Source organism: Oryza brachyantha, chromosome 3 (assembly GCF_000231095.2).
Source record: "Oryza brachyantha chromosome 3, ObraRS2, whole genome shotgun sequence".
In the NCBI taxonomy this organism is placed as follows: Eukaryota; Viridiplantae; Streptophyta; class Magnoliopsida; order Poales; family Poaceae; genus Oryza; species Oryza brachyantha.
The window spans coordinates 14029289-14048835 of record NC_023165.2 but is presented as its reverse complement, the minus strand read 5'-3'; the positions used below and the strand labels follow the sequence as shown (position 1 = coordinate 14048835).

General features: G+C 38.0%; 2 protein-coding genes across 2 annotated transcripts; one reads left to right on the top strand and one right to left on the bottom strand.

Moving 5' to 3' along the window:
- The first annotated feature begins 7774 nt into the window (after positions 1-7774).
- LOC102712432 (protein NEGATIVE GRAVITROPIC RESPONSE OF ROOTS-like) lies at positions 7775-9279 on the top strand. Its single transcript, XM_040521648.1, has 5 exons — positions 7775-7780; positions 7893-8576; positions 8685-8883; positions 8978-9047; positions 9215-9279. Exons 1-4 carry the CDS (start codon positions 7775-7777, stop codon positions 8995-8997), a joined length of 909 nt encoding a protein of 302 aa, XP_040377582.1. The 3' UTR covers positions 8998-9047; positions 9215-9279.
- Positions 9280-12206: 2927 nt separating this feature from the next.
- Positions 12207-16229, bottom strand: LOC102717504 (elongation factor 1-delta 2). Its single transcript, XM_006650117.3, has 8 exons — positions 16129-16229; positions 15319-15404; positions 15124-15240; positions 14958-15033; positions 14602-14725; positions 14087-14200; positions 13821-13982; positions 12207-12513 (listed from the first exon to the last, which is right to left on the bottom strand). Coding segments are annotated over exons 2-8 (681 nt in total). The 5' UTR covers positions 16129-16229; the 3' UTR covers positions 12207-12511.
- Positions 16230-19547: the final 3318 nt, after the last annotated feature.

Sequence of the window (19547 nt, the reverse complement as noted above, 5' to 3'; positions counted from 1 at the left end):
CCAAACACCCGGGGCTGTTTGGATCCAGGGACTTTTTTATAGTCCTTTGTCACATCAGATGTTTGAACGTTAATTAGGAGTATTAAATATAGATTGATAATAAAACTAATTGCATAAATAAAGGCTATTTCATTAGACAATTTTTTTAAGCCTAATTAAACCATGATTAGCAAATGTTTACTGTAGCATCACATTCACTAATCATGGACTAATTAGGCTCAATAGATTCGTCTCGTGAAATAGTCTAGAGTATGAGGTGTGTTTTATTAATAGTCTATATTTAATACTTCTAATTAATATCTAAACATTCGATGTGATAGACACTTTAAAAAAAGTCTTGGGTACCCAAACAGGCTCGGCCACACAGCTCACATGAGCTTAGACTCTGCTGTCTCTGCATGCTTGGTTCAGCTTCAGGGGTTGCCCTCCCCATCTCCCAACCATCAATGCATGTGCTACTAGGTCTTGGGAGGCTCCAATGTCATCTTTGTGGCAAGACTAACGGGTTGTTTAGATAGGGCTAAACTTTTTAGCCCCATATCATATCGGATGTTTGGACACTAATTTAAAGCATTAAACATGGACTAATAGAAAAACTAATTTTATAAATGAGAGCTAATCTGCAATACGAATTTTTTAAGCCTAATTAATCCATAATTAGAGCATGTTTACTGTAGCATCACATAGGCTAATCATGGATTAATTAGGCTCAATAGATTCATCTCATGAATTAGTCCAAAATTATAGATGAATTTTATTAATAGTCTACGTTTACTATTTATAATAAGTGTCCAAACATTCGATGGAACAAGGGGCTAAAGCAAAACATCCCCTAAACACCGCCCCCATACCATGTTAAGGCCACAGCGTCGAGGGCCCTGGTGCGGATTTCATTGACAAACATGCTTGGCTCATACCAATCTCTTCCTTCATTGAATAATCCTACATTGACTGTGAAAGTATAAGAGATAATATATAAGTGAGAGAGCCTATAATTGATTTTATTGGCTAGCTTTTGAGATAGAAAACACTATTTACGATTCAACGATTGGTATCAGAGTATAACTGGTTCAACATCTCAGGCTCGATGGGCATTAGGGTGTGAATCCCCAATAGACCATGGGTGCTTGTATACCCGATGATAACTGGTTCAACATCTCAGGCTCGATGGGCATTAGGGTGTGAATCCCCAATAGACCATGGGTGCTTGTATACCCGATGAACCGTCAGTGTACGATGAACGGCCAAGAGACACCAATATGTTTGGGAAGTAGAAGATTATTGAATAGTTTCATATTAGTCGTGAAAATACAAATACCTAATATATAAATGGGAAGTCCTTTTATCTCATTCACTAGCTATTGAGGTAAGAAATGTCCTTTATAATCAGACATCCTTCGAATTATTATTTCTTAATTTGCAGAAAATTTGAGATACTAGTACTAGTAGATCGAAAAGCAAGTGTGCCGTGGAGGTTCATAATGATCAGTTATAGCCTTTTATTAATAGCCAAATTCGTCAGCAGACTAGATAAAGAAGGTAGTGATTTGATATTTTTCAAAAGAAATTGAAGCGCAATGATTTAACTGTAACATATATTTAAGCTCACGATTGCGTTTGAAGAATATTTCCTAGAAGAATTTATTAGGTTTCAAAACATAATGACAATGTGGCCCCCAAAACAACAAACATATAACAGCTGCTCCAAATTAAGGGACCACACAAACTCACAAAAGATCTAAGGAAATGCATAGAATTCACTACCTGATCATTGTACTACTACCTCCGTTTCATAATATAAGATGTTTGATTTTTTTTAACATTTGATCATTCGTCTTATTTAAAAATTTAGTATAAATATAAAAAATGATAAGTCATGCTTAAAGTTTTTTTTGATAATAAAATAAGTCATAAGCAAAATAAATGATATTTCCATAATTTTTTAAATAAGACAGATGGTCAAATATTACAACTAAAAAAATTAAACATCTTATATTATGAAACGGATGGAGTAGTTAACATTACATAGCTGTGTGTACTAACTACGTGTAGTAGCCGATGATTTGCACCCAGTTTAGTGGAATACATCTGATAGGCTGTTTGCACTTAATTGGCACTAAAATAATAGGGGGTGACATTATATGATGTACGGCGTGTGCAGTTTAAGAGTACTTGGGTATTGTGTGTGCTTGCATCAGTGCATGCGTCAAAACAAACCAGGGAGACCGTCTTCATGTGGACTCGTTGTTCTATATATGCCTGAATAGGCAACCTCTATCTCGCATAGCTCATCTCTCTCTCTCTCTCTCTAAAAAAACAATAACCACCTCCATCGATCAGCTTATCACTCTCTTGGGTTTAATGCACTGCCTCCGTCCTAACTAGTAGTTTAAATTTAAACTATAAAACTGTAATTATTATGGAATGAGAGTAACACCGTAAACCAATTTATAACTTCGTATGTAGAAATTATGTATGCTCTTGTTTGTTTTCACATATCAACATATCACAAAACATTAATTATAGATGTTCAACCGTGGTTTTTAGATAATAAAATGAAATTAACTCCCCCACCCCCATACTATGGATACAAAAAACAATTAATTATAGGTGCCTATTTAAATTGATACAAGAATCAATTACACTAGTACCAAGTCAAAGATGCTTTAAGTACGATCAAATGAGGTGACCGTTTGATTTATTTAGAAGAAAAAAATCAAATAATATAATTACAAATAAAAAATAGTTTATGAATAAAACTTTTATATGTGTGTTCTTAGAGATTTAAAAGTTAAGACTAAAAAATAAACTATGATTAAAAACCCTAAAATCTAATCCAAATTTAAGGTTAAAAATTCAAATTTTAGCGTATAAACATTAGCATAAGTAAAAAGATAGGGCTAGCATTAGCATAAGCAAAAAGATAGGACTGAAAGTGCGGTAAAGATCAAGAGAAAATCTAACGAATGTCATTGACAAACACTTAATTTAAGAAATACCATCAACGAATGTGAGTTCTAAGAAATGCCATCGTACAAACGAATTTGTCTGAGAAATACCATCGCCGTTAGGGTTCCGTCAAAATTTTCTGTTAAGTGCTATAGTATGAACAGTGTATTTAACGGTAGAAACGGATGGAAACCTAACGGCGATGATATTTCTCAGACAAATTCGTTTGTAAGATGGCATTTCTTAGAACTCGTATTCATCGATGACATTTCTTAGACTTAGACGTTTGTCAATGGCATTTTTTAGATTTTCTCGAAGATAAAAAAATGAGCTATGCTCGGCTTCTTAGAGTTGTTGCGGTGGACCTGACTACTTGATCGGGTTTAAATGTTATAGAGTTGTTGCGGAGATTATATTTTCTTGGGATTTAATATCAGGAGGTAGCGTAAAAACATGAGGGTGTGTTCAGTGAAAAAAGCATCAAAATGATGATATTTATTTAGAGATTACATATATAATTGTAAATATAAAGGGATGTTCGTGACAGCTAGGTGTCTTTCTATACACTGAGTTATTCATCCCAGCTGGCTAGCTTTGCCCCTGTCATCAGTAGCAACCTTACGGACTGCTATGCGACAAGCTGTGTTGACAAGACCATTCCCCATTATCTGTCATCATGGTCAGAGGCAAATCGAAAATAAGAGCCCACACCCGAGCTGTAACAAGCATAATAGCAGGTACGCTCTACCCAGTTATAAATATATTTTAAAGATATAAAGATAGAAAATTAGTGAGCAGCTAATTACAGCACGGGTTTCAAAACGTAGTGTGTATGATATATGAGACCATGTATTAATATTTTATAGGTAACTATTGTATGAATTAGCTATTAAATTGACTATAAATAAATTAGAGCTCCTAGTTAACTGTACTATTGAACTTGCTTTAATAATGTCTGACGTATATACGCCACCGGCCGTCATATCTCGTTTTAAATTTTAAATATTTATGGCAAAAGGAGTAAGCGCAGTTGCGCAAACACGTTAGGAAAGGAGTGTAGTTTGTATTACTAAATGTTAACTATGCACCAATTTTATTCCTAAATTTCATGTACTTATTACCATTAATATATCTTATTACGAAGATGGATTATTTGGACCATGCACATAGGACTGATCTATAGGGCAGTCTAGGGATCATCCAAAAAACTCCTAGCTAGGTGTATATATAAAAATAGGAAAAAATTATCATTTATTAATATATGTGAAAAGAACTTTAGATTAATTTTATATTTTTATTATATATATTCCATATGTTATATTTGTGATAATTAAAAAAATTATATAAGTTGGACCGCCTATAATAAAATTCATGCATACGCCACTGCTCGCGGAATCCTAATAATTTAATTGGTACAACACGGAATCCCGTTTTACAACGAGATGGTACCGACGAGGGATCAAATACGATATCTTATCGGTATCAGATCTTATACGGGAAACAAGATGATTCGGACAAGGTATCATGTTTGATACCTCGTCGTACCAGATCTAATACTGGAACGGGATGATTTCAACAAGATATTAAACACGACACCTTATCGGTATCAGATCTAATACTGGAAACAAGATGATTCCGACAAAGTATCAAACATGATACCTCATTGGTATCAGATCTAATACCGCACAAGTATCAGGTAATATCAGTGTGGTAACATCTGATACTCGGTTAATCCTCATCATCATCGTCGCAGTCGCCGCCGCAACCGCCGTAGGGATCGTCATCGCCGTTATTGCCGTCGACCAATGCTAGTTGCTCCCGGCCGCCGCCGCCGGAGCCCCGTAGTCGTTGCTACCGCTATAGTCGTCGCCGTCACCGGCGAAGAGGCGGTCGGCGAGCGCGGAGGGGTGGATGGTGTCACGCATAGGGTAGAGCAGGTAGCTGACCACGCTGAAGAAGGCGATGAAGGGTAAGATGACAGGGTAGAAGAGGGCCTCCTTGGAGAGTACGTCGGCGAGCTTGGTGTAGAGCAGCATAAAGCCGATGGCCCTGGGGAGGTGGGTCCACGTCTTGAGGAACGGGATGATCTCCGTGATGCTGCCCTGGGTGGTGAAGATGAGCACGTCCTTGGGGGCACGATCTTCTTCAGCGTCCGCGTCTGCATGCCCAAGAACTTGGAGGCCGGCAGTGGCCGGGATCCCGTCGAAAGGGGATCCCGTACAGAGTATTTCCGTAAACTATTAGCGTTGCTGCTGTCAAGTAGAAAAGTTTGAGATTAATTAAAATTTCATACGAGATTCATCTGGCTTAGACGATGATGGCTTTGATTGGTTGAGCTACGACCGATTAGCCACATAAATAAATAAAAAATAATAGTTTATAGGTAAAGCCTTATATATACTCCTCCCGTTTTATAATGTAAAACTTTCTAGCCTTGTCTAGATTCATATGAATACTTATAAATCTACACATATATATAAATTATATATATTCATCAATTGATGAATTTAGACAAGGCTAGAAAGTCTTACAAGATGGAGGTAATATATATTACTTGAGATTTAAAAATCAATGATATAAAAAGTAGACTACGAACAACCAGCAAAAGATGAGATGGGGCCGTTAATCTATTGGTTGGTATTGTGCATCTACTAGTTCGTTATCAATTAAACGAAAAAAAAATTATTTCTTTGATTGCTAGTAGAAATCTAGGATGCTACTCATAGTGTATTGCGATGCATACATTGATCGACATCATGTAGAGTTTTGTGATAAAATTAAATAAAGTCAAACATTAGTGATCAAAATCATAACCCATTTCTAATAATCAACAATTATTACCAATAATAGTTAATGATAGCTAGCTAAAACATTGGTAATTATCATTAATAATTGCCATCTATTAATAACATATGTCAGTTTATAACCAATAGCAACATAATAGTTGCTAATGAGTAATAATTGCCATTGAATGTCACCAAGAGGAAGCACTTATTAATCAAACATGCATAAGGCATTTACATGAATGGTGATATTTTATATAAGAACAAAAAATTATCCACCCCTCGAGTTCAACAGAGGAGATCCGAAACACATTGGTGAATGGGGAGGGATAAGCTAGTGTCATTCACATCTTCTTTTAGCAGAACGGCGGATGCTCTACCGGAATATATTAGACAAGAGAAAACATAAGGCAGGGGGACTTTGACTCTAGAACAAATAAAAACTAGGGGCTCAGGCCTAAGTCCTCCTTAATACGGTTCGAGAGTTGTTGCTTTCTCGTGTGATCAGTCACATTTTCTTATGTGGTTGTTTTTTATTGACTATAACTGTCGTAGTGAGCCTCACTTTTCAATTATAAAGTTATGCGAAACAGTCATCTTACTAGCTGATTAAGTCCACTTTCGGCAGCGAAGATAGTTGACCGGAGTGAAAAATATAGTAATAGATTAGTATATTATTAATTAATTAATTAATTAATTAATTATTAGGTATAAAAAATTTAAAAAATTATTAATATGATTTTTTAAAGCAACTTTCCTGTAAAATATTTTTCGCAAAAAAAATATTGTTTAGCAATTCTAGAATCGTACAATTTGAGAATCGCGTGCGCGAAAGAAGAGATAATTTGGCATGCTATCGAGAGGGAACGAATTTAGCGCGGCCTAAGTTATGTTTTTCTTAATCGGATGTGGAGGTAGGCTAATCAATGAATTATCCATTTCTTTATAGGCATAATTAAATAGGATATATTATAAATCTTATCAAATAATTTAGAGGGGTTTAAGCAATTTATCACACTCAAACCCTTACAATCTATTTCAAACGTGCCAGTTGAACTAGTTGCACTAATCACACTCTCCGTAGCGAATCACGTCTTGCCTCCGGTACAGTTGAGTACCGAGCGTACGTTAGGGATCTATGTACCAATTAAAATGGCCCAAACACGCGAAAAACAACACTCCCTAGACACCTTCTTCGTAAGTAACCACGAGGATGCTATTTGCCAATTAATTGGCTGGCATACTGGCAACTTGAAGGTGATCTGACTCACAAGATTATCCCTATCAGCAGACCATCAGTCCATGGGTTTGGACTACATGGAACATACCACATATGCAATACATTGCATCCAATGTGTGGCTGCTTTACATGTGCAAGTGCAACCATTGCAATTTGGCAATACTACAAGGTGAAGCATGCAAGTTGCCCTTGAGAGAGTTTTTTTAAAACATATATTTTTAAGAAATAATTTTAAAACTGAACCTTCAAGGTAAATATTTTTACATATAAATCTTTTTTGTCGCACCACTCCTACTGACATTGACACGAAGAGCTGTCACGTCAAGCCAAATAACGTGGCAGGATTAACCCACCACCACCATTCCACCACTGGCGTGGCAGGAAACGCTACCACGCCATTACTCAACGTGGGGGTATTGTTTTGTCATGCCAGATAAGGTGACGTGGCCGAAAGGTTCGGACGGTGAAAATATTTATTTTGGAGATAAAGCAATAAAATTATTTATTAAAAATTTGAAAAAAAAAAGATCCCCTCGAGCTATATAATCCCCCTTGCCTGCTACTGGAGGGGACCCAACCTGGTCTACCCACTCTACTCTCAGGCCTCAGCTCACTCACTCACTCTCACTACTTTGCATGTGGAGCAGCACAAGGAGACCCCCAGAAATCCAAGCTCCTGCACTTGCACTGCCCATTGGTCACAGCCTGCATCGTGCTGTGTTCGATTCGCAGCAGCATCGATTGCTCGGGTCGGGGGCGCCATTGCCGGTTTCTTGGAGAGGGACACGTCGGTTCGTCGTTCATGGGGGTAAGGGAAGCTTTCACCGGGATGCAAATGCGTGATCGTGTTTTGTTGTTGTGCTGCATAACAATGCGGATGATTTTACGGTTCTGTTTCGTGTTTTGATGCGGGGTGGCAGATCTTCAGCTGGGTACAGAGCAGGATGATGCAGGGTGGGCGAGCGGCGGCGGCGGCGGCGGCGGAGAGCAGGGGGCTCGCCGCCGGCAATGCTTCGACCGTCGCAGCGGTGGTCGTTGCGGCGGGCAAGGAGAGGAGCCACCAGTACCAGCAGGTTGTTCCTGAGGACCTCGCCGGTGATGACCGCCGGCTCTGGTCGTCGTCGACTCCGGCGCCGTCTCACCTCTTCTCCATCGGCACGTTGGGCAACGACCAGCTGCCGGAGGAGGAGGAGGAGGACCTGCCGGAGTTCAGCGTCGAGGAGGTGAGGAAGCTGCAGGACGCGCTGGCGAGGCTCCTCCTGCGCGCCAGGTCCAAGAAGTCCGAGGCCGTGGCCGCCGTCGCCACCGCCGCTGGCGGCGCCGGCGCGGACAGTGGCCTGCCGCTCGACAAGTTCCTCAACTGCCCGTCCAGCCTCGAGCTGGACAGGAGAGCGCAGCGGGATCACGGCGGCGGCCTCTCGCCGGACACCAAGATGATCCTCACCAAGGCCAAGGACCTTCTCGTCGACGGTAACACCACCACCACCAGCAACATCAAGAACAAGTCATTCAAGTTCCTGCTCAAGAAGGTGTGCGTCTGCCATGGCGGCTGCTTCGTGCCGGCGCCGAGCTTGAAGGACCCGACGGAATCAACAATGGAGAAGGTATCATCCATCTCTGCCCATTTCACCACAATGCAATCGATTCGATATCACAAAAAAAAAAAAAAGGCCGTGTCTCTGAACATTCTATCAACCCTGTTCCATGGACAGTTTCTCCGAACGGTGCTCGGCAGGAAGTTCAGTGCCCGGCCGAGCAGCTCGCCGGCGGCGAGGGCATACTTCTTGGAGGGTAAGAAGGCGCGTGGTGATCGTCGCCGTCGCCGACATCGCGGCGACAAGGATGATGATGACGATGAGGAGGAGAACAAGGGGGGAGAGAGTTGTAAATGGGACAGGACAGATTCTGAATGTGAGTAAATCCACTAGGGTTTAATTTGATGCACTTCAGTTTGCACTGTCACAAAATGTCCATTGCTTAATGTGGATTCTCTTGTTTCTTGTAGACATTGTTCTGGAGATATGAAGAAATGTAAAATGGTAGAAACACCAGGAGCAAGCTGGTGTAATGTATAGGTAAGAGTTATGGCTAACTTTTTTTTTAGAGAATGGAATAAAAACATCCTGGTCTTTATACTTCAACAAAGCTATGGCCAATTAGTTGAAATGCTGATTCATGAATTTCCCTTAACGTTCAGGAAAAAAAAACAAAGTTGACAGTTTACATTTTTTTTCCCATACAGATACCAGGTAAAAAGATTGATACATGGAGAAAGAAAGAGGCGCCAAGATGACCACTCCAGCAGCTTGAGTTTTTTTTTTTTTTTTTGCAGAAATGCATTGACAGAAAAACATGGCGACCAAACATATGAGAGCTCCCAAAAAAATTTGAGTTAAGTTTCCCTTAGAATTTAAGAATGTAAATATACACGAGTTTTCGAGGTGAAAAAGATGTATTTTATGACATATAAACATTAAAAGTGCTATATGGTTCATAAATTATGTTGGATTGTTCTTGCTGAAGTTACATGTTGGACAAAATTTACAGAAAAATGTACCGAGAATATACCGTACAGTTGGTACTTGGGAGCTGGGACAAGTATAGCCGAAACAGGAAAGACAACCAGTGCACAATTGTAAACGGAAGCAACTGACCGGCACATTTGTGAATGTTCGTGCACTTCTCTGCCTCATTGGGTTAAAAAAATCTGGAAGAGAAGTGTAACCAAAGCAAAGGTTTGCAGAAGCCATTGCCAAATGGCGATGCAACACTGCCTCATCGTGGCTAAGTAATCACCACTCATAATGCCTGTTTGGGCGATATTATAAGGAAATTTGGTACCGTAGCACGCAAGTACACCTTTAGTCTTAAAATATAATATAAGCATTTATTGGTCGTAACTGAATTCTTTTACGAAAGATAATGCAAATGTCCTATAACCGCGTGCACACGTACACTATTCCAAACATGTCTTAGAAGATTGGGTTAGCCACTTGAGATTGATAAATTCACCATAAACATCTCGCCATCGACACATACGTGGTATATCACTAAAAGAACAATTAACCATAAATACATAAATATAATTACTTGTATCAAATTTAGGATTTAAACAGGATAAGTTACACCACAAGAAACCACTATAAGTTGTTATATTTTGGGATACTACGTTTTAGTATCATCAAACATTGAGAACTAAACTTTTATCTCATAGAGCTGTGTGAAACAGGTGTGAAATTACATTATGAATTCCAATAGGAAGGACTGATAGCATAATAGGACCGACAGCAAAACTATGATTTCAGACATACTAATTTATTGGGACATAAATACTCTACATTACTGTAGAGGTACACAAGCACAAGTCTATAAGTCTGCCATGGATACCAATGGACGTGCTAACACTTTCCTATGGACGCTATTTCACATTATGGCTAAGAGCTATCCTAATGGTAACCACTGTACAAATTATTTCCCTCCGTTCCACAATACTCCTATAAAGGAATGGGATCTCACCACTCACTAACATGTGGCATGTCCTTTTGGACCCACCTATCATATATACAATTTGGGTCAAAATTTAAACAATTTTATGTAATTTAACATGGATTAAGGTTAGGAAAAAGATTATGGTTCCCTTACATTTTAGGACAAAGGGAGTCAGAGCTATGTACTTGCTAACAACTACTCATCCTCTAGATTGCAACCTTGATCACAGAGGATCTAAAACTAACTGCCTCGTTACTTCGATGAAATTAAGCATAGGCAAAACCGCTAATTAAAGATTCAAAAATATTTTTTTGGTAAAATTATTTTATGTGTTCTTGGTAATATAAAAGCATAGGCTAGGAAATAAACTACAATTGAGGAAACCAAAATATCAATTTTAAATTAAAGTTTTAAAATTCAAATGGTTTATAAGCATAAGCATAATACAAAATATGGGAGCTTTGGCTAAGTCCTTGCACTAGCACCTGCATATGATCTCCACGACTGCCTCACGGCAGCATAAGATTAATTAATTGTTAATTATAATAAAACTTAGAAAATAGATTGATATGATTTTTTTAAAACAACTTTTCTATAGAACTTTTATTTTTAAAAATAGATCGTTTAACAATTAAAAAACATGTGTGCCAAAAACAAGATAATATAGGTAGGAAAAGTGTTAGAGGAACGTAGCCTTCATTCGTCGCATAATAAGTACGGTGTTATAGTTATTATGAGACGGAGATACAACCAGGGTTTAAGTTACCGTGGTTAGCGTGGTCTCCGTCGAGAGACGACTTCGGTATATAGTGCGGTAGGTCTGTTTAAATTTGAGAAGAATTTAAAATTTTTGAAAAATATGAGAAAAATTTGTGTTAGGGATTAATTTGCGGTAGATCTGTTTAAATTTGAGAAGAATTTAAATTTTTTGAAAAAATATGATAGAAAAATTTGTGTTAGGGATTAATTTGTAGTGAAGTTTGGTGTAAGAAATAGATGAAAATAATAAATTTACAAACAATGAAAAATGCATTGGTGAAAAAAGGGAAAGAAAATTTATAATAGTTTATTAGGTAAAAATTGTTTATAGGTACATTTCATATAAAAAACTAGACATGAGGACCATATTTTCAATGAGAATGATTTATAGACATGTATATCTTTGTACATTATCCAGTTAGGTTATTATGGAAAATAAAAATTATAGTTATCACTTGTTAATTTATATTGGGTAGTTTCCTATGTCAATTAATTTAGGAAACATTTGTAATTTTTAGGGATATGTATGTAGCATAAATACACATAATTCTTGGTACAAAATACATAATTTATTTATTAGTTAAATGGATCGATGCATTATAGCCAATAGAATCTCTGATCTTATATTAAAACATGGAGAACCCTGATCATGTTTTTTTCAAAAACATGTTCCAACTATCAAAATTATACTTAACTACTAGTTTCCTTTTCTTTTTTACAATTTAATAGTTTTTTTATATTTCTTTTATAATTCTTATATACTACCAATGATTTTCGCTTGAACAAAACCGCGCAATTTTAACCACTTACCATGCAGTTTCAATTGCTTACCGTGCAGTTTTGGCCGAGAAGCCACGATAATCGTCTAACTTAAATTCAGAAATTCCAAATTTAAATTTGCGCCTGTTTCCACAGTAACCACGCCTCCGTCGAGGGGCGTTAGGAGGCCCTCCAGCGGTTTGGGCAACCCTGGATACGACGTCAGATGAGCAGAGTTGTATAGTTATATGAGGCCATGCAAGGGTAAATAGTCCTGAACGACTGCAAGCATGTGGCAAAGGTCTCCAAAAACGATAGGAAAAAAATCAACAGGAGCAAGTGAGCAACTGGGCAAAACAAAGTCCAATCAAGATTAAGTTTCACAATAACACCAACCGCTGGTTCGCGGTACACTCACGATCCTTATGTGAACATAAATGACGGGAAATCTTTATGGCGAGGATTGGAAAATGGACAATGAAGATTTGCCGATGAAGTATTTCAGCAATATTGCCTCCCACAAGATTCAGTTTTCTGCAACAAAAAATATACAGCAATCAGTTCATGAAAACTGTGAATATACTTGAGATAAATATCAATTGCAGAGTTTTTTCTTGTAGGATAAAGAATCTGATATTTAACCAAAGGTACCATACACTTCAACTTCCAGCCAACTACTGCGATCAATTCCCTATCTAGTTGAACTCCTTCAAAAATCAATTTTGTGCCATTTCCAGTGGCTTTAAGGACAATTTAACCTAGCCTATATATTGAATATTAATACTAGTTAAATACCCATTCTTTGCTACGAATTTTATTCTTTGCTACGGATTTTATGATGTTATCAAATTTTCTTATATGAAATAGTCACCTTAATTTGAATTTATATGTAGATATCAATCCATTTTTAACTGGTTTTTAATATTAAAAAATTTGAGCTAAATTGTAAAACTATAGTGGGGGTAGGTGCCAATACTCCTTTTTATAGGAGTATAGATAGGTCAAACATATGACAGTTTCTTGGTAGTTGGAACCAGCACTGGGTGCGGTAAAGGTTTTGCATGCACATAGTCCATAACTGATTTTACGATCGTGCATAGGTCTACGTCCAATAATTTCATTGTATATTTTTGCATATTCAGGCCCTGTTTGTTTCTACTCAAGATTATTATAATTTGGATTATTAAAAATAACCTAAAACAAACAGATGGATTATTGTGATAACTTATTATAATCTATAAGCTAGATTATTATAATCTGATAACCATCTCCATAGGTGTTTTTTTTGGATTATTGGTTGGCTAAAGACCCACTGCCCTTTGACTTTTCAAAGTAATTACACATCTTGCTACCCCTTACCCCCAAAAATAGTTGAGGGCATTCTAGACTTTAGTCATGTAAACCTAGTAATCTAGTATATCCAATAATCTGATAAACAAACAGATTACAGCTTATTCTCCTAGAGCTTATTATAATATAGCTTATAGTAATCTAGCTTAATAATCCCGCTTAAAATAATCCTAAGTGGAAACAAACAGGGCCTCAATCAAACAGTCAGTTATTTGGAAATCCAAACTACTCCGTCCGTTCAAATATAAGGGGATTCTAAGGTTTCACCTTGTCCTTAAATGTAAGACATTATCTACTAATAGTTATCACATCTATCACTTCTCATTAAAATTTCTTTCCATCATACCCCTCAACTACCCTCCTATCCCAACAAACACTCATTTAATAAGTGCTAGTCATTTCCTTCTATCCTTAATCTTTCTAATAGGGAAATACTCCTTATATGTTTGGATAGAACGAGTAAAGCATTAAGCATGCCAGAGGAAACTTACAGATTTTGTTAAAAGCAACAATGTCACAACTCTGAATATATTCATTGGCTGGCTCCGTGTAAAAGTGATCCTCAATGAGACTGTCCACAGAAACAAGGTCATCCACGATGGTCATCATAATTTGCAGCTTCTTGATACCATATCCAACTGGGACAAGTTTAGCTGTGAATGATGATTTTATGTTAGAAATATCAACTAGTAAGCCATAAGAACACATTAACTCTGCATTCATAAGTAGAATACATTTGAAGAGTAGAGTCACTTACATGCGCCCCAGAGCAGGCCCTCCATCTTCACACTCCTCACAGCTTCCTCAAGCTTTGTCATGTCTGTTTCATCGTCCCATGGCTTTACATCTAGCAGAACCGATGACTTTCCAGCTAAAATTATAGGCAAGTTAGTAACAGATTTTTCGTATCATATAGCATAGCCTAAGAATTAAATTATGGGGCTAATAAGCATAAATGCAGCTGACTGAGACCAAAATTTGCCATCCATGGTAGTGGTAGAAATAGCAATGTATTATAATGCAGCATCAAAACTTTAATTAATCTGACATAAGCTAAGAAAATGTGCAGATGAATAAGATTTGAGTGCTACAAACTTTTTTATTTTTACTACCAATTTTACGAGTTTTTCAAAAATTAACTTGGAATTAATAAGCACAACTGCACGAGGCCTTAACCCTTCTCTTTTCATCATCATCAGCCTTGTCACTACATAAACTAAATGTCACAATGAGGCACTGGGAAGGGATCCTACGAATGAATGAAATACATACATTCTTTCTTCTTTCCAGAAGCCTTGACAGCTGCTGCACGTTCTTCTGCTGCTTTCTTCTCCTCTTCAGTCTCCTCACCAAACAGATCAACATCGTCATCATCTTCTTCATCAGCTGCTGGTGCCTGAAATTAAGCCTTATACTTAGCACTTTCAAGATAGCAATAAATTAAACTTTTTTTAAATGTGAACTTGATATATAGGAACTAACAAACGAAAAATGTCATGAAATTCAATACAAATAGTATTTCAACCATGCAGGCATCAAGCATCAAACATAGTTTCAGATTGAAGTATCAACACTTTCAGCTACAAAGCCATGTTTTTTCCTGAAAAAAGTAAGTAGCAGAATTTAACCTTTTGGTCAGCACTTGGAGACACAGAGCAAGCAGATGACTCAACCTTCACACCTTCACCCTCTGCGGTAACTCCACTGCAAGGTTGATCAGATTCTCATTAGCTCCGTGGAACAATACTAGAAAGCAATGTAGTGTAACACACTAATGTTTTCTTAAGCACACACCTGGATCTTAGGAGAGCGCTGATGTGATCATACCACCTTGTAACATTGACATAGCTTGCTGGGGGAGCAGATGGAAGTGCGGTGAAAACAGCCATGTCATCCTTTGAAGCCTGGTACCTGAAGCGAAAAGGTTTAATCAAGACCAATGTGACGCATATGACCGATTAACAAAGGAGCCAACATGACATCTCCTACCCGCTGATGTAGCTGCGAGTAAGGAGGTACTCATCAAGCTTCTGGAGGCCTGCCTCAGAGTTGACATTGGACAAAGTGATCGCCATCTGGTTAGAACAAAATGTATCAGGTAATCTGAATGTATGGATTTGAAAATAAATTGACAGTAAATTGCAAGAAAGAACTACAAATTACTGGTGTAGTAAAGATAGCATCAAACAAACATGACAGTCACGAACAGCAAAAAGTGTGTGTACAAACCAACCATCAAATCACTAACGAGCAAGCAGGATGCTGTGTTATTGATAGAGATCTAATCAAGTTAGGAGGCCAGTAACTAACAAACTCTACCATAAACAATCAAACCTAACTCTCATATAGAGCACCTATGACATTGTAAGCAGAAGTGAAGTGCAAAGATTATTACACAAACAACTCAAATGAGGTGTTATTTTTGCCTAAACAAAATGATGAGAACACCAAACAACGCACAAGCTATGAATCAACATCCCAACCACTAACATCAGCACCGGATCCAGCTAGACAGATTATTAACCAGAACGAATATCAGAAACACGATAAAATATTTCGATACAGATGCACTAATCGGTGGGCGAATCTCAGACTGCTAGCAGCTACGACCGCCGAGTCCGAACGCGAAACAAGGGCATCATTGGGGTTTAGCTGAACCCGCGAACTAGTTTAACACGAGGGTTATTAGGGCAAAGAGAAAAAAAAAAGGCTCCCAGATCTAGATGAGAAGTTGAAAAGGGGGAAGAGAAAAGTGTGGTGGAATAGGACGAGAGGAGGGGACGTGCAGACGGTGCTCACCGGAGAGGATGCGGCCGAAGCAGCAGGACGTCGGCGGCGCACTGTCGCGGGATGGAGATCGGCGGCGGGCGAAGTCGGGAGGCCGATGCGGCTCAAGTGGTAGGTTTAGGGCGTGAGGACGGGGGGGAGCCCGTAGGGATTATTATTAATTGCGCTGGGCTGTATGGGCTTTAGGAAATCCAGGTTCTTAATCCACTAGGGCCCGGCTGAAACGATGCCACGCATCTCTTAGGCCCGTTTAGTTTCCTAATTTTTTTTCAAAAACAACACATCGAATATTTGAACATCTAAATAGAACGTTAAACATAGATGAAACAAAAAACTAATTACACAGTTATGGAAGAAATCGTGAGATAAATCTTTTGAGTCTCATTAGTCCATGATTAGCTATAAGTGCTACAGTAACCCGCATGTGCTAATGACATATTAATTAGGCTCAAAAGATTCGTCTTGCGGTTTCTAGGCGATCCGTGAAATTCATTTTTCCATTCGTGTCCAAAAATCTCTTCTGATATCTAATCAAACGTCTAACCTGACACCCAAAAATTTTATTTTCCCCAACTAAACACCCCACCAGAGTTAGAGCCAGTTTTACGGTTAAGCCTCTAGTCCTATCTATGTTTATCTGTTGATGTCAAAATGTGATCGCTGAGAACGTGTCACACACGAGGCCTAGGAGTCACTCTAAGACCGCTCCAATGCAGGACTTAAATTCTTAGAATACGCGGGTGTGCTAGTCAGTTTGATCCTGCAACTGACAAGATAAACAGTGAAACAAACCGATCAGCTATCGAGCCGATAGGTAACCAAGAATCTAGCTGATCGGATGTTGGTGTAGCAGTGTTTAGCCGATAGGCTGAACAATCGGCTGATGAAAGTTTGGATCGGCTGAGAATCCAATACAAATATACTTGAATAGTTAAATAAATAATTAATCATTTGTTACGGTCGGCCAAAATCAATTTGCATATAATTCTCATAAGCCGATGCAATATAAATAACTATTCATCTAAATAAATCAAACAGATTGGTATAAAAATAATGCAGTAAGGCAATCGACTACTCTATTGATATAAATATAATGAACATGTAGATCAGCAAAGATTATCGGCTATAGACGGCGGACAATCAATCAAGATCTACAAAATATTTAGCCTAACTTACTAAGAATAATCATATAAGATCGGACCAAACCGAGATTGTTCAAGATTACGCCTAGTAATGTCAAGATAGATACTAAACAGATCTAGATCGCTATCAGACCGATGAGTCGATGATTGATAACTTATCGGCTGGTACTCCGATAAAACAATGAGCAATATACATCAGCATGATATAAACTACTTGATAGACGCAATCTAATAGATCGGACTAAACCAAGACAGTATCAAATTGAATATGTCAAACAGCAAATATCAAACCAATGTAAATCACCCAAAGTGGTCGACCGGATCAACCCGGAATAGAAAAGTAACTTAAGTTGAAACTGATACGACAACTAGCAATCGCACAAGCAAATCAAAAGATCGAACCGAACCGAGACAGTTCTAACCTAGCCAATACGATTACCTTGGCCAGCAAAACGTAGGACTTACTCATTCGCCGAAGATCAAATCGATGCAGCCCCGTGTCGGGTGCCAAGTTCCGCCGATGTTGAAACCTCCGGGTGACGATGCGCCGAGAGTAATTGATTTGTATTGATATGTAGATGATTTTACAAAGGTATGGGGTGCTATGTTTATACCCCGAGAATTAACTAACTAATCAGATATGGATCCGTATCTAATAACTAATCTATTACATATGGACTCTAGTTAGAGATAAAACCAAAACAAACTCTAATATTTGCAGATGAAAAGTTACACAGACTCTAGTTTGTTTCTGAATCTATCTGTATGCTTTTAAACCAATCAGGCTCCTTTTCTAATCTGATTCAGACTCTATCGGCTAAATCCAAGTCGTTTTCCACCTTTACTTCAATCTGATTGCCCTTCTTTCTTGTTCGATTCGGTCACTGTTCCTAATTATTTCTTCAACGACTACTTCTAAATTCTAGCGTTAACGGTATCATCTACTCGTCGTCAATTTAAAAGTAACATATACACTCCACTACCTCTGCTACACTAGCTTTGATACACCATACTATTATTTTTATCCGTTTGCATCCAGTCCAGTTGTTTTCTTTATTTTCTCATTTTGTTGGAGTTTATGTGGAGGAGGTAGTCCAGTTGTTTTCTTTATTTTCGTATTTTTTTGAGATTATGTGGAGGTTACCTCTCTTTACTTTCATAACTTTTATAAAGCTTGTGTTGATTGATTGTGAATAACTCCGAGTAGAAAAAATGTTTGAGTTATAAAGTTCTATTTTTTATGCCTACTCTAGTGCTATACATAGTCTATGGCTCTTGGGAGCTAGTCATGTAAAGTGTATAACACAAAACACTAAGTACTACTCAGAGAAAATCAAAAGCATAGATTGTTTTTGTTCTTAATGATTGCAAAAGTACTGAGACGGAGTAAATTCTAATGAGTGAAACTCAACTCCATGTCGGACAAAATAAAAGTAAAAGAAGGACAAATACATACTTGTATACACTACTATGTAATTGCATTTTCTTAATGTTTTTGAGAAAGAAAAATATCAATGTGTGAGGCCTTACTTGCCGATGCCTACCAGATGTAAAGCTTATGCTTGGCACCAACTCTTTGCACTTGGAGGTTTGTCAGGATAGGTGTCTAGTGCGAGGTGCTAAGTAGTAATTAAGACTAAATAATAGAGCTATCATTGAAGACATCGATTGCTTAACTTGCTTAAAATTTATGTTACTTTGGATTTTTATCGAGTAAATATATTTTATATCTAATACTATTTATCTTACGTGCTTATGCTGTATGGCTCAGATTATGTGTAACAGAGATTCATGACCATGAACTTATCTCCTACACTCAAAGTCTAGACTGGTCGGAATGCTCCACGGGGATTGCCAACTGCGTACTCACACCAGTTAGTATTTAGATGCCACCTCTACATCTGCATGCTCTGCTAGGGATAAACCACTTAGATCAGAAGCCACTCCAATTAGATACGTTTGGTTCGCATCACTCAAGAAAATTATCACTCAAGAGCAAATGATGTGTTGACTTATCCACCTAATGGTAGGCTCAATTCCATTACACAATTAAGTGACATGCCTATATTGCAAAAGGTCACAAAGCTATTAGATTGGCATGCATCTCTAGGATGATAACAGACCGTTGCTAATAGTGTTGGTGCATTAAACCGATTTAAGGAAAACCTTAGAACTTTTTGGGCTAAACTTTAAATACTACGATACCTTATGGGTCCCTTAAAAAGAGCCAACAGTCGATCTTATAATAAAGATGCATGTACTAGACAAGAACACCGGACGCATTGGGCC

Coding starts and splice junctions, on each gene's coding strand:
- LOC102712432 (XM_040521648.1), top strand. Junction 8,577..8,684: donor CGGAATCAACAATGGAGAAG/GTATCATCCATC, acceptor TTCCATGGACAG/TTTCTCCGAACGGTGCTCGG. Junction 8,884..8,977: donor GGACAGGACAGATTCTGAAT/GTGAGTAAATCC, acceptor TGTTTCTTGTAG/ACATTGTTCTGGAGATATGA.
- LOC102717504 (XM_006650117.3), bottom strand. CDS start 15,404: ATGGCGATCACTTTGTCCAATGTCAACTCTGAGGCAGGCCTCCAGAAG. Junction 15,241..15,318: donor ACTCGCAGCTACATCAGCGG/GTAGGAGATGTC, acceptor TTTTCGCTTCAG/GTACCAGGCTTCAAAGGATG. Junction 15,034..15,123: donor AGCGCTCTCCTAAGATCCAG/GTGTGTGCTTAA, acceptor TCAACCTTGCAG/TGGAGTTACCGCAGAGGGTG.